Source organism: Hoplias malabaricus, chromosome X2, assembly GCF_029633855.1.
Source record: "Hoplias malabaricus isolate fHopMal1 chromosome X2, fHopMal1.hap1, whole genome shotgun sequence".
NCBI lineage: Eukaryota > Metazoa > Chordata > Actinopteri > Characiformes > Erythrinidae > Hoplias > Hoplias malabaricus.
In genome coordinates, this window is record NC_089819.1 from 13,717,235 (window position 1) to 13,744,502 (window position 27,268).

At 38.3% G+C, this 27,268-nt stretch overlaps 2 protein-coding genes across 17 annotated transcripts in view; both read left to right on the plus strand.

The window, feature by feature from the left end:
• Positions 1-4,910: 4,910 nt before the first annotated feature.
• On the plus strand, positions 4,911-18,238 carry LOC136676210 (protein transport protein Sec24C-like). 3 transcript variants are annotated; one of them, XM_066653054.1, is made up of 21 exons: positions 4,912-5,130; positions 5,714-6,010; positions 6,702-6,772; positions 6,885-6,953; positions 7,229-7,340; positions 7,883-8,010; positions 8,243-8,378; positions 8,879-8,982; positions 9,248-9,360; positions 9,438-9,629; positions 11,069-11,162; positions 11,322-11,426; positions 11,534-11,701; positions 12,626-12,722; positions 12,906-13,054; positions 13,726-13,864; positions 14,426-14,547; positions 14,998-15,177; positions 16,055-16,252; positions 16,681-16,770; positions 17,299-18,238. In XM_066653054.1, the coding sequence occupies exons 2-21, from the start codon at positions 5,758-5,760 to the stop codon at positions 17,440-17,442; spliced, it is 2,664 nt and encodes an 887-aa protein (XP_066509151.1). In that variant the 5' UTR covers positions 4,912-5,130; positions 5,714-5,757; the 3' UTR covers positions 17,443-18,238. The 3 variants fall into 3 exon arrangements, with proteins under 3 accessions (XP_066509152.1, XP_066509151.1, XP_066509150.1); XM_066653055.1 differs by having other exon boundaries at positions 4,911-6,010; positions 8,246-8,378; XM_066653053.1 differs by having other exon boundaries at positions 4,912-6,010.
• Positions 18,239-18,911: 673 nt separating this feature from the next.
• Positions 18,912-27,268, plus strand: part of LOC136676377 (calcium/calmodulin-dependent protein kinase type II subunit beta-like) — a 75,045-nt gene continuing 66,688 nt past the window's right edge. For all 14 annotated transcript variants that reach the window (XM_066653338.1, XM_066653340.1, XM_066653339.1 and 11 more), the window contains exons 1-2: positions 18,912-19,193; positions 25,477-25,571. In XM_066653338.1, coding sequence (XP_066509435.1) covers positions 19,132-19,193; positions 25,477-25,571 — 157 coding nt within the window. In that variant the 5' untranslated portion in view covers positions 18,912-19,131. The remainder of the gene's footprint in view (positions 19,194-25,476; positions 25,572-27,268) is intronic.

Sequence of the window (27,268 nt, forward strand, 5' to 3'; positions counted from 1 at the left end):
ATGGCTGTGCAGAGTTAATAAACCTTCTTTTAGAACTCTGTCTCCTCCTGTGAGCAGGGTTAAGTGCTGCAATAAAACCATGAAACCAAAAGCTGCTTTGAGGCCCAGTATCCTGGAGCTCTGTGGGTTTAGAGGAGTTTAGCACAGATGAAGACAGAAACAAAAGACAAAACGCATTGTAGGATTAGGCCTACAGTAGAATTGGATTTAATAGTGGTTTGTTCCTTGAGTAAAGTATATTAACAATAAGAGAGCTGTTAATATACTACATTAATATTCTACATTTATCATGGAAAAGATGTAAATAATATGGTGATTCAATTTTCCAAAAACACATGGTGACTGGCTGGGTGAAAGGTTCCACAGGTGTGATTGAGTGAGTGACTGGGTGGGTGAGTAAAGCCCTGTGATGGACTGGAGCCCATGGTGTCTTCCTAGTTATTTTGTTAAGACTCTGTTCCAATGATGTATTTTCATACTTCAACATTTTCTGTGATTTGTAAACATCTTTTCAATTTAACCTTTCACTTCATATGTAGCCTTTTTAAGATTATGGTATTTTCATTCATTCATTGTGACTGCTTATCCAGTTCAGGGTCGCGGTGGGTCCAGAGCCCACCCGGAATCACTGGGTGCAAGGCAGGAACACGCGCCAGTCCTTCACATGGCGACACACGCTCACACCTACAGACACTTTTGAGTCACCAATCCACCTACCAACGTGTGATTTTGGACCGTGGGAGGAAACCAGAACACATGGAGGAAACCCACGCAGACACAAGGAGAACATACCAAACTTCTCACACATAGTCACCCAGAGTGGAGCTTGAATCCACAACCTTCAGGTCCCTGGAGCCATGTGACTGCGACACTACCTGCTGCGCCACCATAGTATTTTCATTAACATAGTAGTTAGTAACCCCTTCCACCCACTACCCAACTTATGACACCCAGCATGAGGATGATATGACATCTCTTACAACATTACTGTCCTTGGCAATCACAGTATCTCAGGTGTTGTCGTGTATGACCACAAACATAGCCTTCAGTGTGTTTGTGTCTGCATCTGTTGATGTGTGTGTGTGTGTGTGTGTGTGTGTGTGTGTGTGCGTGTGCATCAGGGCTAAGAGCATAGCCTATAGGACCCCTGGACCACATCAATATTACAACACTGGGTCGAGGGCACACAGAGGAGCACATGAAATATTTATCACCTCGCCACTCTGTACTCCACCTCCATTCTTGTTCTCACTCTTGCAGGTTTTTTTTCCAGACAGAGGACACCTCTGGACACTTGCACCTTCAAACCACAATGATTCAGCCTCAATCCATTCTCAGGTTCTCCTTCAGTACAAGAGTTGAAATGGGGATAGAGGGCATTGTCCTAAAGCACATTAAAGTTCAGATAAGTTACAGTACTAAATAAATAAAACATGATCCACATGAGTGATCAACAGGCCTTTTTTAAACATTGCCTAAATACGTTGCTCCAGTGTTAGATTCTATGCTTCCAGTAATTATTAGAATTCATTTCTAAAAAAATTCTGTTGCTTACATTGTTTAATGCATGAGATGTGTGTAAAGAATTATCTTTACGATCCTGACATTGGCTTGCTTTAAACTTGGGGAGAAAACACCTACTCAACACTTAGCTAGGACTCCACCAGTCAAAAAGAATGCCACAAACCTGGGAGGTTGAAAGTAAAAGCACATGAGAAGCCATCTACCACCTCATTCTGAACTACTGCCACCGGACATCTGAACTTGCTGGAAGAGCAAGAGATTTCCCCATGTCCCCATGAGATGGAAGAGATTTCCCATTGTCAGCCACACGATGGAGGGAAGGGGGGCATCCTACTCATCCAGAGAGCAAGGCCAATTGTGCTTTCTTGTACACCCAGTTTTAGATGGATGAAAGAATTGAACCAGCGATCATCATATTTTTAGCCATTGCCAATTCCAAGCTTGGGCAGCACTGTGGCGCAGCAGGTCACTCTCACACAGCTCCAGGTTCCTGTGGTTGTGGGTTCGAGCCCTGCTCTGGGTGACTGTCTGTGAGGAGTACGGTGTGTTCTCTCTGTGTCAATGTGGGTTTCCTCTGGGCGCTCCAGTTTCCACACACAGTCCAAAAACCCAGATTGTTAGGTGAATTGGCGACTGAAAAACAGTGTCTATAAGTGTCAGTGTGTATCGCCCCGCCAAGGACTGGCACCCCCTCCAGGGTGTGTTTCCATCTTGCTTCCAGTGATTCCGGGTTACAGACAATATATGAATGAATAATTCCAAGCGGGTGAGTGAAGGTGATTCTGTGCTTCCTGACATGTGTACACTGTCATCCCAACATGTTTGAAGGAGTACAATAACTCAGATATGTTATGCTGGCGAATACAAAGCTATCATTTTTTATATTCAAGTATTGCTTGGAAGTTCCTAATTATACTCTATGACAAGAAATGCATTCAAATGACTTTTGATCAGGAAACAATATCATTGAACATCCATTAAAAAAAAAATCAATGAAAATGCTGTTTGTTTTTTTTCTAATACTTAATTGTAATGTGCCCTTGGGTATGTTAAAAGTGCAATATTTGTATATAAGTATATTGACATATTATATATATAATAATTTTTAAGTTAGGTCAGCACAGTGGTGCAACAGGTAGTCACACAGCTCCAGGGTCCTGGGGTAGTGTGTTAAGCCCTGCTCTGGGTGTGTTTCCATCTTGTGCACAGTGATTCTAGGTAGGCTGCAGACCCACTGCTACCATGAACTGGATAAGCAGTTACAGACAATTAATTATTATCAAGTTTCCCACTAAAAATGACTTGGTGGTGCCATTCATGTGCCATTATCCGGTAATGATATTTTTTTATTCTTTTTAAAGGATTTGAAAACAGCAATTCTTACATTTTATGTCTCATAATCTCGTGTATTTCATGCTACCTACTTGTACCATTTCTTTGGCTGCTTCAGTGAAATGTACAAGAGAGAAAATAGCAAAACCTGGATTTCAACACTACTTGAATAATCTCATTAGATTAAAAGGAGTGTACAGTAATTAGTGATGGATGGTAGAGACTATAATCAGTTTCTAATAGATTATAAAGGATTTGGATGGATTTGTACCTTCTGTATCATCTATTTATTGTCTGTAGTCAATGTAGCACACCCTGGATGGGGCTCCAGTCCATTACAGGGCACCACAAACTCACACATTCAGTCCTGGCAATGGACACTTTGGAAAAGGTAATAAACCTAGCACCATGTTTCTGGACCGTTGGAGGTAACTCCACACAGACATGGAGAACACACCACACTTCACAACCCTAGAACCCTTAGACCAAGAGGAAATTAAAGCCTAATAGATTTAAATTTATGCTAGAAGCTGAAATAATTTATGAGGTTTCACCTTAGTTATTGAGCTCTTGAGATTTTACGTCAGGAATTGTGCTTTTATATGTGTATGACGTATTGTTTAACTACGACTAAAAATCAGTACAATTTACAGGGTTAGTTAATGACACAGCACTGACACCAAGCGGTTCGTTTAGACATTACAGATCAGCAGTCCCTCCTGAGATACATTCTTTATTTACATTTTAAAATGTACTACGAAATAGTCCCAAAAGAGTTATTCCATCCGTGGCAGTGAACACAGACACATACTGTACATACTTACAGACAAACACACACTAGGAGCAGTGAGCACACTTAGCAGTCAGCAACATTGAGAAGTAATTTGGGATTATGCGCCTTGCTGAAGGGCACCTCAGTTGTGGATGTTGAAGGAGGAGACACAATCACCACAAGGCATCATTCATTCATTCATTTATTATCTGTAAGCGCTTATCCAGTTCAGGGTCGCGGTGGGTCCAGAGCCTACCTGGAGTCATTGGGCGCAAGGCAGGAATACATCCTCCCATGCGGAGAACATACCAACTCCTCACAGACAGACAGCCACCTGGAGCGGGAACCGAACCCACAACCTCCAGGTCCCTGGAGCTGTGTGACTGCGACACTACCTGCTGCACCACCCACATCAGTTACAGATAAGATTTAAGTTACAGAGGTTGTAAGGTGATATCCCATATTTATTTAATAATAATAATAATAATTATATATATATATATATATATATATATATATATATGTGTGTGTGTGTGTGTGTGTGTGTGTGTGTGTGGTTTAAAATGGATAAAACTTGTTATAGTTAATAGTTAAAAGCTTATATTTGTGATATATTACTGAGCTTGAATTTTCCATTCCACCTTAAATAGGCGAATAAGCACTATTTAATAAACACTAAATTCTTTAAAACACACGAACTATTTACACATTTTGATCATGTTGTTATTCACATTCTTCTAATAAAACACACACCACATAGTCCTCACATAAAACACACAAACTTTGGCGTTTACTCGTTTAATCTATACACTATAATATAAAAAAATCTAACATTATCTCTGTTCACTTGTTCACTTTAAAGCTGCAAGATGCTATGTTTGTGGACCTGGCAACCCAGTGGGTTTGGACTATAATGTGTATATACAGATCTCAGGCTGAAATTCCAGTAGAGCTCTGCTCTGGATTGGGCATCTCTCAAATAGATTATACTGCTTCAGCATTGCTCTTAAGGATGCCAGTGCTTCATCTTAGCCTGTTTCCTTAATCTATGATCACCCTGGACATCTTATGACTAAGTACAGTAAATATCTAACAGATTTCTCCTTTTAGCCTTGATCACAGTCTTATAAGGCTTGGCCATCTTTTTTTTCATCAACGTTAAACATATAAAACTTTATTCCCACTCTGTATTCACACTCCGACTGTCATCCAGCTTTTCCATGTCCTTATATCCACTTCGCTAGGGGGCAGTGTACTTATAACACAGGGTCCTGGGATTGCGGTCGTGAATCCCCGGTCGCTCGAGGCGGCGGTGAAATAAACGGACAATTTTCAGTTTGTAACGATCCATTAAAACAACAGGGATCATCTCAGGGTGAAGCTCTGATGATAAGCTCATTACTAAAGGACCGAGTGGAGGTGTTAGACTACAGTGTAGAAGCCGAGGGGATCCGCCGGTGAGATGCTGCCGTGTGTCAGCTCCGTGACTGAGAGCTGAGGAGGTGAACAGCGGTTTAAGGTCGTTTATAGATCGATTGTAACACGTCCAGTGTTTGGACATGTTTCTGAGTCTGAATATATAGAATGAACCGTATCTGTGATATCAGCTGTACTGCTCTACGTTTCCTCACAAAATGCCGTTCGCCATCTAATGGGAATACTCCGTTCCCCTTAAATATTGCAGCAGGTGCGATCAAGTTCCTGATAATTTAAGGAGGAACGGAAAATTCGAGTAAGAACCCGCAGAATGTAAAAGCACTGGGCCTACAGTCTTGAGCAAAATATAGACATCACTGGTTAAAATATTTTTGTCTTAAATTAATTATTTACGCCAATCTACGGTCCAGGTTTTTTTTTAACTGAGATAAACAATGAAATAGAAAACGTGATGCACTTTTTTCTTTTAATTTAGCCGGAAATATTCAGTCTAAAATCAACCGTGTTCAAACGGAAAAGAGCAGAGGGATATTCCTCCTGGACAGTCCTCAAATCAGGACTAAATCATCTATCTTTGTGGAACAGCCACCTTCCACATTACTGTATTAAAAAGACCTGTAGGACACCCCATTGCCCTTTTTCCAGCAGAATGCTCTTTGCTGTGGAATAAATGCTGAACTGATCTAAATGCGATGGAGCTTCCGGTCACTAATCCTGCTCATCCTGGCTATGGACAGCATGTCCAGCATCAGTCTCAGCAGCCATGGACAGACTACAAGAGCTGGGCCCCTGTCCTGTCTCCAGCTGGATCTCCTCCTGGAATGTCCAGCAATCCTCCTCAGAGCGGACCAGCTGACATGAATGCAGTTTGGTCATTATCTTCATTGGGTTCAGGCTATCCACAACAGACCACCTGCTGGACCCCCTCACAGTCGCATTGTAATGGTATGGAAGTCAAGTTGCCACTTAATTTATTTATCAAATGTGACCTGTAAATATATTAATCATATTTATTGTTACAGATAGCGATAATATAAATGCAGTGTCGCAGTCACACAGCTCCAGGGACCTGGAGGTTGTGGGTTCGATTCCCCTTCCAGGTGACTGTCTGTGAGGAGTTGGTGTGTTCTCCCCGTGTCCGCGTGGGTTTACTCCCACAGTCCAAAAACACACGTCGGTAGGTGGATTGGCGACTCATAAGTGTCCGTAGGTGTGAATGTGAGTGTGTTACCCTGTGAAGGACTGGCGCCCCCTCCAGGCTCTGGACCCACTGCGACCCTGAACTGGATAAGCGGTTACAGATAATGAATGAATGAATAATATAAACGCTGAGAATTACATATTTGACTTATTGTTTGGTCCTTGATAATAGCTCTGAACGGACAACAAACACCTAACTAACATTACTCACTGCTATGTTTTAAAGAGTCAGTTTTTAAGACTCATTATATATTACAATCAGATGCATCTGTAATGAAAAAAATGTGTGTATGTTAATGTTCAAAGCGTGAGGAAAGTGCATTGAATTACGTAGTGTTTTAAATATCAGTGGCAGATAAAATTGTCTATTTATGTAAAACAAAAGAGTATTTAAAATAATTTTTTTATTTATTTTTTTTTTCTGACCTTGACACAGGTGTATTCAAACCTGTCCAAGATGTCACCAGTCCAACACAAATGGCACCACAGGGAATAATCTCACAGCCAGTGAGTTTATGTATTTCATATAGTAACTACTACACTGGAACTACTACTAGTATTTAATTCTCATTTTCTCTCTCTCTCTCTCTTTCTCTCTCTCTATTTTTTCCTCATTTAGACCAGTCCTATGTCCAGCCCCAAATTAGAATCTCGCTATGGCATGGACCCTCAACTACTTCCCAGTGTTGTATGTCTGCTCTCACCTACACATCAATATGTGACCTATCTGTCTGCTCTTCTGTTTTGAAACATTCTGGTTATGTTCACACTCTGCATCATATAAATTCTGATTTGTTGCTTAGATCTGATTGTTCCACTGTGTCAGTGCACATTTTATATGTATGTAAACAACATCTGTCTTTGTAGTGTGAACAAACATGCACTGTCAAAATACCCACATTGATAATAACTTAACAATAACATCACATTCTCTAATTAAGAGTTCTCTCTAACCTGCTGTAGGTGCAGGTACTGGGTGAGGACAGGGCTCAGTGGGAGGGGAAAGTGTTTTTCTCAGAACCTCATTCCTCTGTCCCACCACTCTCCACCACTGTTTGCACTCTGGAGGACAGAGGTACTGCACATCAGCACTTATCCACAGATCTTGAAGTTTTTGAGTTTATGTTTGTAATTTTTATTTAGTAAATTTATACCCTTACTCTGATGACAGCATTTCAAACATTTAATCATGGCTTAACAAAGTAAGACTAAGATATAAATGGATAGGTTGAGAAATATTACAAAACAACAGCACTGGTCTACACAACAAAGATTAACTCCACCTTGGTTTCACCTAATGGATGTATAAACTTTGTTATTGTTATTGTACTGGTTTATTGTTTTTTAGGTTCAACAATAATGCAAAAAATGTTAGACGTGGTACCAAAGCACTAGTCCTTTATCACTGGCCACGCAATCTTTTGGCTTAGCTTGGAAATGGTGTTAAACATATTTGTGTCTAACTGCAATTTGAGACAATAGAGCTTTCACTAAAAAATGTAAAAATGATAAAGTTCAGATTTCATTAAAAAAAAAAACATGGTGTTCCCAAACTCTTTAACTGCAGTGTTTAAAATAAAGTGTTCTTAAAGTGTGAACTTAAATCATCCCCTTTAGGTAATGCTACTGCTCGGTATGTACGCTGCACATCATACAGTTTTCCTGTTGAGCAGCAGTTGGCGCAGCAGAGCCACCTGCCTCTGGGAGCCATCCTCTGCCCACTGGCCAAACCTGAGAATCAGGAGGTAACAAGACCCACACATGCAGCTTCTACAATTATGGAAGCTGGGCAGTGATCCTTTTTTCTTTCTTTAGCTACTTGTTAGCTACAGGTTGAAAGAAGCACAAACAACATTCATCAAATATTTTTAATATGAGTAAAAATGAGTACATTTTTCTTGTAGAATATATGTTGTTAACTGTCTTTGTTTTGGTATTTACTATTTTGGATTAATGTGTGATATTATATGTGTGCAGCAGTCCGTGCCTGTATGTGAGACACAGAAATGTGTCAGGGGCTGTGTGGAGTGTGGTGCATTCATGAGTCCTGCGATGAGCTGGCAGGACTGTGGCCAGCGCTTCTACTGCCCATTCTGCGGCAAACTCACAGAAGGTCAGAATGAATCAGAGACTAATTTCTTCAGCCATTTTACTTTTCAGTTGTAGCTGTCAGTATAATCCTTTTATATTAACTTATGCTTGATTTAATTATTAAACATGCAGCTGGCCCTGTAAAGAAATAGCCTTTAAATTCTTAAAAAAAATGAAACCATAATAGTAGTCCAAGTCTAACAAAACAGTTTGGCATAAACTAAAATTAGGCTTACAAAAAAGTGCAGGTGCATTGTGCTAAATGAACAAATAGCATAGCTTAGCTTTTCAAGAGGATTCCACTGATATGTCTAAACTTCTTTATTACACAAAATGGCTGTCTATATTCACAGGCTATTTTAGATAACAAATAACATAGCTGTTGTTGACAGATATTGTGACTTGAATAGACACTGTGAATAGAATTCCCCTTTTATACAACATTTTTTTCCCATAAATCTGTATTCTCTCCACTGTCCTGTTGCTGCACCATTTTACATTTTCCTTCTGTCTCATTCTCAGTCCCATGGCAGTCATATCAGCCTACAAACAAGGGCCAGCGAATTGACCATGAGAAGAAACCAGAGCTCAGTTTGGGTTCATATGAGATAGTGGAAACACAGAAGGTCAGGATCTTAAACATTATCTCTGCTCTGTGAATTATTAAAAAGATGTCTATCATGTTGGTTGATATATAGGTGGTTTTATTGGGTTGGGTTTTTCTGTGTGCATCTGCTTTTTGTTTATTTTTTTGATGAAGATACAAATGAGCTATCCTGTAAAAAAAAAAAAAGACATTAGGAATGGTAGATTTTGCTGTTTGTGTGTTTCTCTTTGTGTGTACTACAACCTCCACTGTTATACTCTTCTGTATTTCTCTTATATGAACAGGGAGAGCCTGCTGTGTTGCTTTTGGCTGTTGATGTGAGTGCCACAGCAATAAGATCAGGGCAGTTGGATTTCGTCTGTCAGCAGCTTTGTTCCCTACTGTTGTCTCTAGATGGGTATGGAAATATAAAGTGACACACACAAACACAAACACATTGTGCCCTCCTTTCTGACTCTCTTGAAAATTATCTAGTGGAGAAGATGCTGACCAGTCAGATCTCAGAGTTGGTTTGATGACCTATGACAGCAGGATCCACCTCTATGACCTCAGCCCAACTTTATCCCGCCCTCATATGATGGTCATCACAGACACAGATCAGCTTGAGCTCCCTGTTAGGGAGGGGCTTCTGCTGCCTGTTAAAGAATGTAGACAGACGATAGAGAGGTAACAACAGACACACGGCTCAGTCTCATTAATGACTATGGTTTAATGGGGTGTTTTTTCTTGTATTTGTCTTTGTAATGTACACTGATCAGCCATAACATAACGATCACTTCTTGGTTTATACACTCACTGCTGATCCTTTTAAGCTGCACTCAAATACAGGAGCAATTTGTAGTTCTATAATTACAGAATGTAGTCTATCTGTTGTTCTGCATGCATTGTTAGCCCCCTTTCACCCAATGGCACAGGGCAGATATGATTTGGGTGGTGATTAATTCTCGGTGCTGCAATTACATTGACATGGTTGTGGTGTGTTAGTGTGTGTTGTGCTGGTATAAGTGGATCAGATGAATCACTGCTTCTGGAGTTTTTAAACCCATCTGGGCAAAGTCCATTGACCACTGATGAAGTAGATCCAGCATTCCCTCCCATCAATACACAAAATAAGGATCTTTACTCCCCAATCAATACAGGGCTTTACCATCATCAAGAACTGGTTACACACACAACACTAAGCAGTCTATAAGCTCATAAGAACTACTGTTAACAAATTGCATTAGACATACTTTAATCTTTTAGCTGCCTATGACATCTTATTATTTGGGATGTCAACATCAGAGATTTTAAATTTGTCTATTTCTTGCAGTTAATGTCACACCCTAACACACCACTACCACGTTCTGTCAGTGTTGAGAATGATCCATCCATCCATTATCTGTAACCGCTTATCCAATTCAGAGTCACGGTGGGTCCAGAGCTTACCTGGAATCTTTGGGCGCAAGGCGGGAATACACCCTGGAGGGGGCGCCAGTCCTTCACACACACTCACACAAACTCTTTTGAATCTCCAGTCCACCCACCAACGTGTGGACTGTGAGAGGAAACCGGAGCACCTGGAGGAAACCCACGCGGACACAGGGAGAACACACCAACTCCTCACAGACAGCCACCCGGAGTGGGAATCGAACCCACAACCTCCAGGTCCCTGGAGCTATGTGACTGCGACACTACCTGCTGCACCACTGTTCTGCCCATGTTGAGAATGATTCACTACCCAAATCACACCTGCTCTGTTGCTTCTGGGGTCCTGACCACTGAAGCATAGAGTGAAAGAGGGCAATCGAAGTATGCAGAGGAGCAGATACACCATAGTCTGTAATTGTAGCTGACAAAATTCACAAATTCACAAAAAATGTTGGCCATAAGATAATGGCTGATCAGCAGTTTGCAAATATAACAAATTCATAAGATCAAGGAAATAATATATATTATAATAATAATTATATATAATATGTGGAAATAAACTTCACAGTAGCTCACATCACACTTACTGCTTTTTGATATTTAGAAACTCTTCATAAAAGCAAAAAAAGATTTTTGCCATTATAAGACCCATTTAACTCATATACGTGGTTCTGTTGTTTTGTTATTCTGTGCAGCATTTTGCAGCAACTTCCTTTGTTTGATGCCGAGACCCAGGAAAGCTCTGGCTCACATTATCTCTCCATTTCTGCTGCACTCAAGATCCTACAGGTAGAAAAAGTTTAACCCTGCACACATCTACATCTTTTTTGAGAAAACTGTGTTATCTTTCTTAAAACAACCAATTGTTTGCTGTAAACCTAATTCTTTAGGAAATCATTCAACATGTTCCTGCAGGTATTTAACACACTTTGGTGTTCTTTCTAACAGGCTGCAAATTGCCCTGGAATGCTCATGGTCTTCCAGTCTTCACCTGTTACTGAAATCTTAGATAAGAAAGGCTCCACAGGCTTCTTCACCTCTAGCAAACCAGAGGTAAAATGAATGAAAACATAAATCAATTTTTATTATAAATCTAATTGAATTTAACATATTCTTGTCTGAGTATGTATGTATGTTTATTTATTTATTCATTTTTCCAGTCTATCTTTCAAGCTCCAGACTCTTCCACCTCATTGGCCAAGGCATGCATTAGTCAAGGCTGCAGTGTGCAGATGTATGTGTTTTCACAGCAGGATGTGGGTGGGGCTTGGCCTGGGCACATCCCCTTTCTAACAGGTGGCAAACTTATCTGCTACAACAGTCTGCAGGTAGTACCCAGGGTTTAACAACTATTTGACAGAAACCGTACTCAATAGATTTGATCTTAATCTCTTGAACAGCACATTACTCAAGATACAGCGCACCCACTAGACAGCATTTTGCAGTCTTACATATTTTAAGCGTAGATGTTATCTTTGATATATACACTAGATGAGGGGTATCAGACTCTGTAGGACCTCAGCGAATCATGATGTGTCACTGAGTTTGACATTCCCTCATCTATATGTTATTCTACATAAGAAATTGGGCGCTCTCATTCTGGTCAGGCTGGTTTTAATGTATATATTGGGGTTGTGTATACCAGCAAGAGGTGGTAAAATGGTTAAAATGTCAGAAATTTCTCATTACTCCAGGTTGTTTCCTCTGCTGGTTTTCCAAAAGCCCTGTTCTATTGCGGTGAATTTAGGGCACATCTTGTGATTATTAGCTCTTCTTTTCGGTTCATTTAAAAGCCTTTTGTTCATATTGTGTCCATACTTGAAATAAACAGCACCAAATATGTTAAGAGATTAACTAAGACCCACCTGCTCAGGCAATCTTAGTCTGCTTGCTTGGTGAGCACTATAGTTCCAAAGGAATCATTCATACATAACAAACCACACTAACAGAGCAATTGCAACTTATTCGAACTATAGCTGACAAGTATAAACACATTCTTAAACATGGTTTTGCAAAACCGCAGTCTTGTTGAATTATGCAATGAATCGTATGTTTCCCTTCTGAATTTAATAGTAATTTAATTAGTAATAATGAAAGGTGATTGGGTGAAAAGGTCATCCGTTCTTGTAGTTTTAACATCTCAACCACAAAACAATAATAAATATCACTACTTTATCATATGCTTTTAGAGTATGTAATGTTTTATATGGCACTGTAAAGTCTATAAAAAAACTTTTTTGGTTGCCCCTTAGTCAGAAGTGGAGAGAACACGTTTCTGCGGAGACCTGATGATGAGTGTGAACACTGAGATGGCATACAAAGCACAGCTGAGAGTTTTTGTCAGCAGAGGTAATGTAAGGACCCAACAGCACCTTGAGACAAAAGATGTAAATTGCAGCAAAAGTTTAATTCTTGTTATTTCACTGCCAGAAAATATGCCTTTCAAATAAAAAGTCCTTTCAAGTGTTGAGTCGAATAGGGAGAGGGTTTGGGTTGACAGCTTGTAACTTGTGTCTGACTTTTTTTTTGTAGAACTACGGGTGTCTGGTTGCTATGGTGCCTTCCTTGCCAGCACGGACTCCCGCTGTGTTGCCATGGCAGCACTTGATCATCACACAGCCCTGGCATTTGAATTCATTCACAACAAATCCCTTGATGAAATAAGGGGTGTGGCCATACAGGTGAGAACAACAATAAAAAAAAAAAAGATAGAAGCTTGGTTTTATAAAATTGACAGATCTTGCAAAGTGAAAACTGTGTTTTGTCACTGAGCAGTCAAAGAGCACATTTATCTGAGGAATATTGTCTATGACGATTAAACTGTAGGCTCTCTTAGTTTTGTTAACATACAAAGTACATAGTACAAAGTACATTAACTAAACCAGACTATTGCAGAATGTTTCAGAACACAACTTGGGGTCCAATGGCTAAAGCTATTACAGCAAATACTACTGGAATTTTAATTAAGTTTTAAAATGACCACACAATAAAGCAGGACATTTACACAAATCTAACAAACTGAAACAAACTGAGCATTGCAAGATGGTTTGTTTATGTGTAGTTTCAGGTCACACTTGAGGGGAGTAAGATCTGGGTGCCTTTCAGATTTTGAATAGTAGCACTGAGCACATGAAAAGGATGTTATGACTAACAATGCTTCTCTTAAATTGATTTGCAACTCCCTGATAAAATCACAGTAGGGAAAAGACATGAAATAAAATGAATACTTTCAGGTATTTTTTTAAAAATCAGGTTGTTTTACTGATTTTTATTTTAGGGACACTTTTTGTTGCAAATTGTGAATAAAGATTATTTTAGCGTCTCATCTTTGTGTGTTCTTGTGTGCTTGTAGGCAGTTCTGTCGTACAGCAGCTCCAGAGGAGAGCAGAGGACACGGGTGCACACTGTTACTTTGGCCTGCTCCCAGAACCTACTGGACACATTCCGAACAAGCCAAGCTGAGACACTGCTTACTTTCTACTGCAAAAAGAGTAGGCTGAAGTTTTCTGGCCTTTTGATGTACAATACTGTTAAACGCCGTCACACTCATCAGCAGAAGGACTGACTTTGTTTCCTGTTGTGTTCTACACTTCAGCATATAAAACTAACCAAAATATATTTTTAAAGGCAATATATATATATATATATATACACACATATGATTTCAATCCAAAACACTTGGAATATTCAGTAAAAGATTCCTCATAGTTTGCTAGCTCATCTGGCTTGTTTACATGCTGGAAAAAAAAGTCTGATGTTTGTATCCAGCCTCGGCACTGCTCCCAGGAATCGGATTGGCTCAATTTTTGTAAAACAAAGCACAAAGCACAAGGTTCTGAAGTAGCACTGAAATAAGGGGCATGGTGGCATCCTTGCTAAGTTGAAACATGAGCCGTCACTCTTCAGAATCATATACAGTGCTCTTCAAGATAATGTAAAAAAAAAAAGGGCACAATAATTTACAAAAATATAAGGTGAGATGAGATACTCAACATTTGACCTTTTGATATTGTGTGTACTTCTGTCTGTTTCATGTGAAATGTGTATGACAGTGTATTGCGCAGCATTGGAAACATCTCTGCAGTGTCTTCGTGAAGAGCTTCAGATGGAAATCACTGAGACTTTAGCCTGCTACAGAAAACACTGTTGCACTACCTCTGTCTCCCCTGGACAGGTTAGTTTAGAAATAACACATTCACAAACGTCATTGAGTAATCTTTTCCATCTGACTCACTCTAACACTTGTTTACTGGGTCTGGTGGGGTGCCATGTGCTCAAATACGCTTCTTAATATTTATTTCATGAATTATTTTGTATGATTGTTATATAGCTTTTCTCCCAAAATCTTTCAAAGCCATTTTCATTAAGTCTTCATGGCTCGGTACCAGGAAAGCTCTATTTTATTTCTGTAGTCTGATTGCTGTTATGGCTCTGTCTGCATGTCTACTTTTGTGTGTTTGTGACAGCTTTTCTTGTGATTACCATCTCTCTGACTCTTTCTCTGTCTTTTCTTGCTTATTATGTCTATCCCTCTTTATCTTTCTTCTGTTTTTTTTGTGTATACAATTTTTATTAAATATATGATATTATACTATATATGATAACATTTCTGCGTTTCCCTCAGCTGGTGCTGCCTCAGTTTCTGAAGGTGATGCCAGTCTACATTAACAGCTTGAGGAAGAGTGAGGTGCTGCTGCCTGGTTTGCGCAGTTCTGTGCATTATCGTCTGCAACTGCGCAGTCTCACCGTCTCTATGGATACACGCAACACTGCCGCTCATTTCTACCCACTCGTTCTGCTACTGGTGAGGTGCCTGAACACTCAGTTCCCCTGCAATTAATCCCTGCATTGAGATGATTCCCTGTCAAGTGCTTAATATAATCACACCACACTTCTGTAGAGGCTGGAAATTCAGAGCTGTTTGAAGATGATGGTGTTGCTTTTTTTGGCAGTATTTGGCAATATTTTAATATTTAAACGTATTCAAAATATTTATTCATTTCAATTTTTTTAATATTCAATATTTTTAAAATATTTCATTATTAACATTTAAAGTTTGACAAATAACCTATATATTTAAGTGGGCTAAACTTTGTTCAATATAATCAAAATATTTTTAAACACATTTCAGGATCATTGCAGTTGAAATGCAATTTTAATGCCCTTAGCTCTTTGTTTATTTTGATGAGGTAAACTGCCTTTTGTAAATACCATTTAATAATTTGACAAACGACTAAAACATACATAATTGTGGTTTATTATTCAGTAGCATTTAGGTATTCTAGCTCTCTGATCAAAAACATGTATCTAGAAATACTCTAATATAACTTGGATTATATATATATAGTTTTCATATAAGTTTTTTTTTTTTTTTTTTTTTTTATATACACATTGACTTCCATTGAAATTTAAGCTTTTCCCTTCCCTGCCAAGTTGATATTTTGAAGTTGCATTTTCATTGGACATCGACAATATGCTTTCTATATCTTCTCAAAATACTGAATCCTTTGAAGTCCAGTTTATAACATTTCCATGTACACGGAATAACTCATGTCAAATACAAATATGTAAACTGATTCCAGACTTCTGAATGGTGGTGTAGTTTGTTGCTCATTTAAGAGTAGATTTTTTTGGTGATTGTAATGTAACGAGTCTTGCTTTGGATCTTGTATTTTTTGTAGCCAGTAAATACAGAGAGATGCAGTGCTTCCTGCTTTGAGTCTGCAGTGCGCTGTTCTGCCTTCAACCTTAAGTCTGACTCTCTCTACTTGCTGTATTCTCCTCTCATTCTGCTGCTGTGGGTGGGCAGTATGGTGCCACCCCTGGCCTTAACACTGCTCTTCAGCGTCTCCTCCTTCTCTTCACTCATATCCGGAGAGGTGAGACATACCTGGAGCTGGACTCTGATTTGATGATTCAGAGAGTTGTTACATTCTTGTGTCGGGTCTTGCAATTTTCCTGTGACTTATCTACTTTTATTCAAATAAATATTTTTCCTCCTATCTGAGTGTGTGATTGTGTTTCTGTATATTTTTTAGATAAAAAGGCCTCAACTTTGTGGAGTGCTTTATTTTTTATTATTAAACATGTCTCTTGTATAAAAAAAACCAAAACATTTATTTATATTGAGCTCAATGTTAGGATTAGTTTTACAGGATTCTTACTGTATATAGACACTTTATCATTCTTACACATAATGCAAAAATCACCATTCATTTATATTTTGTTATATATATATATATATGTGTGTGTGTGTGTGTGTGTGTGTGTATACCCATCATCCTGACTGTGTGTATGTGTTTTGCAGATAAATCTTCCTGTGCTGGATAACCCTCTTTCAGTCAACCTTAGGAATCTCATCATCAAACTTCAATCCTATGCAGCCGTTACACTTAAGGTGTGTCTGCTTATGATTTTATATTTATATTTAATTTAAATCCAGGAACAATTCTTTAAACATCTTGACATTTGACGCAGGTGTGCTGCTAGAGCTGCACAGTCAACATGGTGTAATCCTTGGGTTTGGTTTATTTGTTACATACTGTTGTCACTTTTGTTTATGTAATGTATTTTCTTAATCACTTGATGCTTTTGTTATATATTTATATATAGATATGTTATATCTACATGTATTTATTTATTTGGAAAAATGAGACTGGAGCTTAATTTATGTTGAAAACATGACATTAAAGTTAGATATTTTTAAAAATCATTCCGCCTTCCCAGGGGGGTATTTCACAAAGTAGGATTTCTTAGTTAACCAGATAACTTCAGCCCGAAGTCAAGCCTGTCCAATAGCAACAGAGCTGAGGGAGATTCCTATTGAACAATCCTCAACTTTAGACTTAAGTTAGCTGGCTAACTGAGAAATTATTATTATAACAGGGTTATTATTTTTTAACCCTGTTTATTTCTGTGTTTGCAGCTGAAAGTAGTGAAGGAAGGTGACAGTTGTGAGGAGTCTCTGCAGCGCCTCCTGGTGGAGGACAAGAGTCCTAATGGAGGGGCTTCATATGCTGACTTCCTGTTCCATCTACATGTGAACTCACTGCGGCGTATAGCAGGATGATATCAGTTTTATCTTCATGTATCTCTCTTACCTCTGACTCAAGACTGTCTCCAATCAGGGATGAGAACCTAATTCCATTAGTCACATGTTATGTTATTCACTTCAGGATGGAATCTTGCACTTGGTAGAGACTGCATTGGACAGAAAAGCATGGCAACAATCAAGGATTTAAGAGAAGGAAAAGACTACTGGGATTGGACTGAGGACTGTGTATAATGTATGAAAGTGGAGCATAACGATTTTCTTTTTTTAGCAGAGAGTGTGTTTAGCCTGAGTGTGTTTCTGGAGCTGAGTTAAGTTTAACATTTTAATCATGAATTTTGCACTGGGTGCATTACTGGGAGTGGTTAATTAAAATTTGCATGTTAAAATTTTAAGCAATAAGATATTTTATTGAATTTCCTGCTCATTACATCGGTGTTCAATGCATTGCTGTATCAGTGACGTTTGTGTTATTATTTATTTTTGTATTTAAAGGCAGATCTCCACATAACGAGTGTTTGAATAAACAGAATGTGTGATGTGTTTCTGTTGGAGAGTCAGTGGTGGTTTTCATGTTTTAAGGAAACATTTTTACCAATAATTTACTAAGGCTACTAGTTATGGATAAAATAATGTCCATACTCCATAAGTATGATTTATAGCCAAAGGTTTGTGGATACCTGCTCATCTAAAATTTTCTTTAAAAATGTCCCACACTTCCTGCAGTAAAAGCTTTTGGTCTTTTGGGAAGGCTGTAGACTAGATATTGAAACATTATTGTGAGGATTTGATTTCATTCAGTCGTAAGAGTATTAAGGCAGGTTTACATTGCATGATAATCTCACAGTGTGAGAATTTGGCCAAGTTTTCCTCTGCAGCATCATGTAAAGAGTGACATGAAATAAAAGTGTGATATTACAGTGTTGACCATTTCTTAGTGAGGTTAGGGACTGATGTTGAACAATAAGGTCTACATCATTCCCTCCAGTTCATCAAGGTAGGAGATGGAGACAGTAACAGTCCCTTAAACACCAATACCTCCCTCCAAACCAACAACAATGGCCCTATCATGAAAACGAATTAATGTAAATAGTGGAGCAGTTAGTGAAATGTAAACTGAATAAGAAAGTGAGTTACAAGCCAGTTCCACTAAGTGTTTAGAGCATCCGGTAATCACATTTTAAGATAGAGTACATTATTTTTAACATTTTATGTAAATATGAAAAATGTTCCTGTCATTGATATTACTGCATAATATTTAACATTTTTATACTGTGCATTTTCGTCCTATAGGAAATCTCGAAACCTTAACTACAACCAAAAATATCGTTTATCTTGAAGCCATCTGTAAATATCGCCCACCCTCCGAGGCTGGAGGGCCCTCCTGTGTTTTGTCCGTATTTGGAGTTACTGCCCACGCCCGCAGTTCAGCTGAGCGCCGGCAGGTGACGCGCGCATATCTCCATAATAAACAGCAGTGAGGGAGCGGGGAGAGCGACACAGCCACCGTGGTTACGTTACTGATTTACTTTCACATTTTACGGCGAGAAGGGGGCCAGGACGCGCCTTTGTAGCCCAACAGAGTTTTAGCTGTAGCTCAAGGCTTCTTTACGGCAGAGGCTCATAACGGAGAGAGGGAACACTAAACAAATAACAGCAGAAAACAGCAAGACGCAGTGACGAGAAGGAGAGAGAGAGGAGACAGATATGGCTACAACAACTTGTACGCGATTTACAGACGAATATCAGCTTTACGAGGAGCTCGGAAAGTGAGTAACGTTAAAGATAGACATATTAATAGCCGTATGTTCAGCTGACTGCGTTTTCAAAAGACATTCGGGTTCCTTTTTGCCGTTGCTTCTTATTCAAATTGTCCGTTCCACCTTAAAATGTGCAGCAGCTACGTTCTGGCGCCTTGAACACTAATGCAACTGCTGCACTGTTTAAGGTGGAACGGAGAATTCGTATAATCAGCAGGCGACAAGGAAGCCAACTTCAGCCTCGTTGTGTGAGGTAATGGTAGTGTGATATAACACACTAAATACCTGATTTTCACTGGGCGGGAAAGGGGGCTTATGTTTTATTGGTGTGTAGTAATCGTTCCTCCTTGGTCACGCTGCAGAAGTGGAAACTGCCGTTGCTCAAAGCCCAACATTAGTTCAGGGAGAGTTGGTTTTGGTGCTACGCCCCTTTTGCAGCTCCCTCCCCCCCCTCCCCTCCCCCTCGAAATGTGTTCAGCCTTCTGTTGCTCTATTGTGCCGGGCATTTTTTACAGAGCTTCATAGTATTTCCTAAGGCTAAGTGTTTTAAACGTGCTTCTTTCAATATAGCAAATGTAAAGTCGCAAAATGATTTAAAGTGGCAAGTGCTGAAATTTTATTTAAACATAAAGTGAACAATTTAAGTGGACAAATGTAACTCAATAACACAGCTTGTGAGTTATATACAAATACGTTAGACCAATCAGATGCAGCTGTGTGCTGTGATCTCACAACCATGACGTACGGGCGGTCTGTATTTAAATAAAATAGCCTACCAAATCATTTTTACATTCTTCAGCAAAACGCTTAGGGGATAGTTTAAAATTATAAATGCAAGTATATATTTTGCAACTTTGAAAATGTAACCACCTAAATCTGGCTTTAAATGTGAATATGCAGTTTCCCAGAAGTCATTTTTAATGAGGTCCCTTGAGGTGTATACCGCAATTCACTTGCATGTGACCATGAGTTTATAGAAAGTAATTGCAATTGAAACCGTCATTGCTGACTATATTGGTAAAAAAATCGCTAAACCTTTATATTTATACCTGCATATATATACATACATAGTTCATAACAAATGTTCTGTGTGGAAATGTCATAGAAATATGTGTGCTTCATAAAATAGCAGGTATCAGAATTTTCAGAAATATTGCTTATCCATCATTTCTTCTGGAAATAAATTTATCTGTTGGATCATGAAAGTACTCGAATTGGATGGCTTTACCCTACATGTTTGAACATTACTCTAAGGATCTGATGCCAGCTACTGAGGTTGGATGATTAGAATTGGTTCTCAAAGGCCCCTCCAGTTCATCCCAAAGGAGGTCCATCACTCCTGATATTGTTCCTGTATATTCCCCAGCTCTATGTTGCTATGTATTCCCCAGCTACTGAGAACATTGAATTATTTTTGTAGTAGTAAATTAATATGTTCCTCATTTTAACATCTTTGTCAGTTAGAGTTGTGTATTAGATAAAAGGAATGGGTGAAACTGTATTTTATGAAAAACCTAGAGAAAGGTGCTTGCTTGTTTGGCACAGATAATGATAATATTCGGAAACAGGCCATGTATTCCTCTAGAGATGTCTGGATGGATATAGATAGTGTTGGTAATAGAGATAGCATGTAGGCTATGTAGGGCTCTGTGTATGTTACTGTGTGTGTGTCTGTCTGTCTGTGAGTATGTTTTGGTATGTATGTACAAATCCACATCCCATAGTCAAAATAACATTTGTCTCTCTTAACTAAAAACAAAAATCATATAAAACCTGAAAATGATTTATCCTTAAAGCCTCAGTGTTCCAAAGCAGGATTGTGCAGAGTCAGGTGTGAATGATGGCAGTGAGTTGATGTTGTGAAATTGAGGTTGAGGAAATGAAGAGAAGGGATTTTTGAGAATGACTCTGTACATTTCCAATAGAGCTACAGCACATCCGGGCTAATCCCACATCAGAGAGAGTGGAAGGGCACACAATGCTGAAGGCTGCTGTATATGAGGCTTAGTGATAGACTTTCTGTTGAAATGAGGCTGAGATGTGGGAATGTTTAACATGAATTGTGAGCGTTTCTGGATTCTGGCACATGTTTTCAGAAACAGAAGTCACTAGATATAGTGTTAGTGTGTGTTGCACTGGTACAAGTGGATCAGACACAGCAGTGCTCTTGGAGGTTTTAAATCCCTAAATGTCATTGCTGGACTGAGAATAGTCCACCAACCAAAAATATCCAGTCAACAGAGTCCTATGACCACCGATGTAGGACTAGAGGAGTGTGCAGCAACAGCCAAGCGGACTTAGTTTAAAAACTCTTACAGCACTGCCTTGTCTGATACACTTGTACAAGTGCACCATGAATGAACACACCACCACCGCATCATTGTCACAGCAGCTCTGAAAATTATTCACCACTTAAATCAAACCTGTTCTGTGGTGTTCCTGTGGGGGTCTTGACCTTTGAAGAAAAGGAACAAAAGGGAGCTTAGAAAAGTATGCAGAGCAACAGGTGGATACACTCTGTAATTGTAGAATTACAAAGTGCTCCTGTATGATCAGTGGAGTTGAAATAATGGACAGTGAACATAGAAACAATGAGGTGGTCTCAATCTTATGGTCGAACAGAGTAAGATTGTAATATATATAATAATATACTATAATAATTTATAGTTTTATATAAAAAATTTAGTATGTATTTAGTGTATATATAGTGTGTATGTGTATATATATATATATATATATATATATATATAAATAAATAAATAATACATTTTGTTTTTAAACAATACTAAGGCAGTCATTTTTGAGAGGTAGGGCATTAAAATGCTCCACACTTGCTTCAGATCCATTGGTATTTTCTGTCCATTCTTCCACTGTGTGAAGACAGCTTAACACTGAGTCTGAAACAGTGTCTTCTAAGAAGATTCTACTGTCTACTGAGAAAAGATAACAGACAAAATATAAGAAGATTTTATCTTAATAAAACATCAGTACTTGTAGTAAATTTTTGTGGAATGATAAGTCAAAAATTTCTAAATGAGATGACTTGGATCTCAAGAAGCTGAAATTTGGAGGTGTAGAAGTATACCTTTGTGGATTCCTTTGAAAAACTGAATGAGAATCTCGTTTTCACTTTTCGGGTCTTTGACTTTTGCACCGTGCCATATGTGAATGCATGAAATAGATTACCTTAATAAGATCTTTCAGCTGCAGCAGGATGTATGTACGACTGTGCATTCCAGTATGCCTGAAATATATTCCCATTCCTAAAGGAGTTGAATACATTGCCATATGTGCTGAGGTTTGCAGCCAAGAATATTTGCCCTGTTTGAATGTGATAGTGAAAGGAACATCTTTATCCAGCAGCTTGAAATATACAGTATCCTGTTAATGCAGCCAAAGGTGGGAGAGAAGAGGAGTAAGAGCTTACATACACACACACACACATACACACACACACATATATATATATATGAGAGAGAGAGAGAGAGAGAGAGAGAGAGAAACACACGCGTCACTTTTGTGCTTACTAGGGCTAGGACTATATACAACATTGTGTATATATGCGCAATAGTCATGTTTTTTCCTTATTGTTAAATAAAAAAGACAGACAGAATCTGCAGTCTGTTCTACAGCTTTAACAGAGCAGACAAATGGAAAGGTGGGAGTGGAGGAAATGCTAAGAAAAGTGAAAAATCAAGAGGAGTTGAGAGAGAGTACAGGATGTGCCTGACTGTATAAACAAACTGTTTTGAAGCTCTCCATTTCTAAATGGCTGTGAATAAACATGCTTCTTGATGTAACTTAATTTACAAATTTTTTGATGCTTGACACAAAAGTAATATTTATGTATGTATTTATTCATTTATTTATTCATTCGTTCAATGATAGTGGTCGGCAACCAGTCGATTGCGATCCAAAGGTTGATCTCCAACACCATGCAAGTCTATCGCAATATCATGGCTGCTTTGGTTATCGCATTTAAGTTACTATAGCTGCATCATTGTGTATCCACAGTAGTCCCTAGTAGTACTAGTAACTAACTAGTTAGGCAGGGACATAAATTTTGTCACACACATTCACATTTCTGACCAATAGTGCTTCTGCTCTGTCTCTGCCCTCCCTGAGCCAACATGGTGGCAGCACTGATTTTGGTTTTGGTTTTTAAAAGGGGAGAAATTATACATGCAGATTACAAGGTACAGCACAAGTGAGAGCCACACTATACCACTGTGTTCTGTCAAAATGTGCTAACATGGTGTACTTTTGTACAGCTGCCTAAATAAAAATTATAGGTAGGGTATTTTGATAAGCAAAAAATTTATCAGAAAATTCTTCGAGCAGAAGTATAAACAGGAGAAATACATAACCTAAATCCTTGTATAAGGGGAAAAAAATACGGTAATTAAATTGTTAATAGATTGTTTATAACCATGAAAAACACATGAAAACATTTAATAATGTGGGTGTGAGCATGCCAAGAGCTGCTGTAGGATATGTATCTATGTGAGTGCAGCCTCAGACACTGAGTACCACCAAAGCCAACATTCAGCTATACGTTAATGAAGTAAACATTAACGTTTCATTTTAATTTATTGGAGGCTATGGGGACATATACAGCTTTGTTATTTTCAGTAGATCTTTCATTTGTTTAGCTTTCAAAGGTATTTTAAAATCGTCTACGTTTGTAAGGATGTTGGTGATCACTGTTCTATGACATATCTACCAGAGGCAGATTATATCTATCAGTATTATTTATTTTACTCCACACTTGCATACATTTATTTTACACAATCTTAGGTACAGCTATGGACCTAGAGGTTAGAGAAGCAAGCTTGAGATCTGAGGGTCACCAGTTTAATTCCCAGGATTGGCTGGAAAAAAAAATTCAGTCACAGCTTAAGTGCCTTTACGCAAGGCGCCTAACCCTCAGACTGCTCCCCAGGTGCCGTTGTGCAATGAGTGTGTGTTCACTACCCATGATGTATGTGAAGAATTGCTCACTAATGTGTGTTTGTGCATTCACTGCCATGGATGGGTTAAATGCAGTGAGGGATTTCACTAAGGGCATCAATAAAAGTGACCCTTTCTCTCATACACACAGTTTGTTGCTAGTGGTTGTGGGTGGCATTATTTTAATATTGAGCAATTTATTCCTCAGAATAAATTATCAATATTGCAAAGCCCTAGCGTTCACGCAGATGTCATAGATCACTTTAATGCCCCTAAGAGTACTTGGTGTGGCTTAATGAAGAGCACTTTGTCTGGACACTGACTTTGACCAGTAAAAGAACAACTAGAGATTTGATTTGAAAGATTGAGAATTTTCCCTAAGAATTTGTGTTATTTATAATTTATTATACAAATTCAGTTACCTCTTGCAACACTAAAGGTCCAATCCCCCTGTGCATAGGTAGTGTATTATCAGATTCTTAGACTACCGAAGTATCTGCTCTTAGGGTTCTTTTGTACAATGGCCATAAACCTACTAATAATAAGGCCTAACATTTGCAACAGTGTATTGACATTTGAAACATTACTTGTGGATAACTGAGTGAGTGCTACCACAGTAAGTCAGGAGGGGAAGTGTTCAGTGATTATTCTATAAACTATCATGATCAAATGCCTGGATTTTAAGTATAAATTGTACAGGTTGTGTTTCTAGTGAAGTGTATTTGAAAGTTTGTAAGTTTAATCAGCTTTTATTGATTGGCCTTTATATTTGAACATCTTGGATTATTTGATTTCTTACCAAAATGACTGATAAATTCTAATTCCAACATTATGAAGTGAAAATGTTAATACCTATATCATTTAAATGGATTACCTCTTTTTTGAATTTTTCTATGTTTATTGTAGTTCAGTTGTCCAAACATAATTTTCCTAAAAAACATTTCTAGTGGATTGTGTTTTGATTAATATATTCCAAGTCCAGACGTGTATATTTTATTAACACCGTACACTGTGAACAACACCCTGTGATGAGATCAGTTTCATTTTCTTCAGGAGGGCTGGGTGTGCAGGAAGAACAGTCTGGAGGGAAGGAATGACTGGAAGGAGAGTAATGCTATGTATGATTGAGTGCAATTATTTTTTTTATTTTGTTTGTTTGTAAGTGACCATCTTCATGCAGTTTCAATTGGGTTAGTAGTAATATTGCAGTATTACAGTATCAACCATTCAGACATTTCCCATTGACTCCTGTTATTAATGGAGCATATGCCAGAGATATTTAATTACATAATAGCTATGATGCTTGACCACATATATTGATTTTATTATATTTTTTCTCTAGGGGAGCATTTTCGGTTGTGCGGAGATGTGTGAAGCTGTGCACAGGCCAAGAGTATGCTGCCAAAATCATCAACACCAAAAAACTATCGGCAAGAGGTGAGGCATTTTCCTAATCTAGCTATGATTTCTTTTGCTTTGGCATGCTGTCTTTTTGTACTGTTTTCACTATGTGGCTGATTGTTGTATTCAGATATTCAGGTGAATTATGAGTGGAACTGTTATCAAGTAAAAAAAAAACCACTTTTACTGAAAAACAAATGTTTTACACACATTCTAATGGTGTGCAATGTTTAGGATATGTTTAATTATTAAAAAAAATGTGAGTAGACATAAGAAATAGTGGAAGCCTTGTAAACTTGGATGATAATGTAAATATAGACAAGCCATTATGGTCTGCAGAATTATTGCAATGATAGATACTGTCATGCCCTAGATCAGGGTTCATGAATTTTATGTGTAAATGGTGAGTGTTGCTGCAGGTTTTCATTCCAGCCAAGAAGGAGCACACACTGTATAACTAGCTAATTGTTAAAAGACTGAGACTAGTTGATTGAACAAATAGAATCAGGTGTGCATATACTTGGTGACCCTTGCTCTTGTTTAATCTGTTTATGAAGTGCCATGTGTGTGTCACAGAGTCTATCCTATAGTTGACATAGCAGAATTACCGACGTTAATAGAACTTCCAGTCAGAGTAACTTTTTTTTTTATACTTGATATCTGATTAATAGGATGCACCAAGATTTTGGAACATGTAAAGTTTGAGCTACTGCAGATATATTTTGTAAAAATTGTGTGTTTACAAGTGTCATTACAACAAGCAAGGTCTTCTCCACTACACAGTTGAAATCATTGGGCCTTATAATGATAACACAGCAAACCAGAGAGTGCCATTCTGGTGTCATTTATTACCAAAGTGTTTAGTTTTTTTAATTATAGAGAAACGTACACAAATGGTAATTAAAAAGTATGAATTGGTCCATCATTCTTTATTGTTGAGGCAGTTGCTATTTATCAGTAATTTAATATTAAGTTTTCATAAATTGTTTGTAAATGGTTTTTAAAAATTGCGTAATATATAATGCTACAGGGTTTTTTTCACAGAATAAATGTAACTTTCTAATCATACACTTGTTCATAATGGTTGAATATTTGGTTGATAACCCAAAGTGGCCAAACTGGTGTATTAGTAGCTAGACCTGTCGCGATTATTTGAGCTATCTGTGATGATTTGCACGGACTGTTATCATATTATATTTTATTTCAATTCCAACAAACAGAATATCAATTACATGTATTTCTAAACAAATGGTGCTATTAAACGGTAGTTGTAAAAAGTGCCAATAAAACAAACCTGAGAAATCATCTGCGGATCCACCACCGCAGTTCGCTGAACTTGGGAAGCCAACGGCATCAACAGATTCTTCCCGGCAGTTGGTCATTTCAGAGGCTCTCGGGCGAGTATATTAGGCTACGTTCACACAACAGGTAAAAGTATACCAAATGTGATTTTGTGACCAAATCAGATTTTTTAAACTGAGCCGCACGCACAAAGAATGATGCTTCAGGCGCTGACCAGAAGGAAATGTCCGTCTGTTTCATACAAAACACTTACGTTTTTTTAAATGAAGGAATGGGACCGGACTGGTGTTTTACTGCAGAGCTGTGTCACAAAACCTCCCTTTTCTTTATTCCAGAAACAGAGTATTAATTAAAGACTCTATTGAGTAATAAAACGTGAACTGATTTTTCTTTAACTCTAAGCGCAAATTTCCCGGGTCTCTCACTAACAC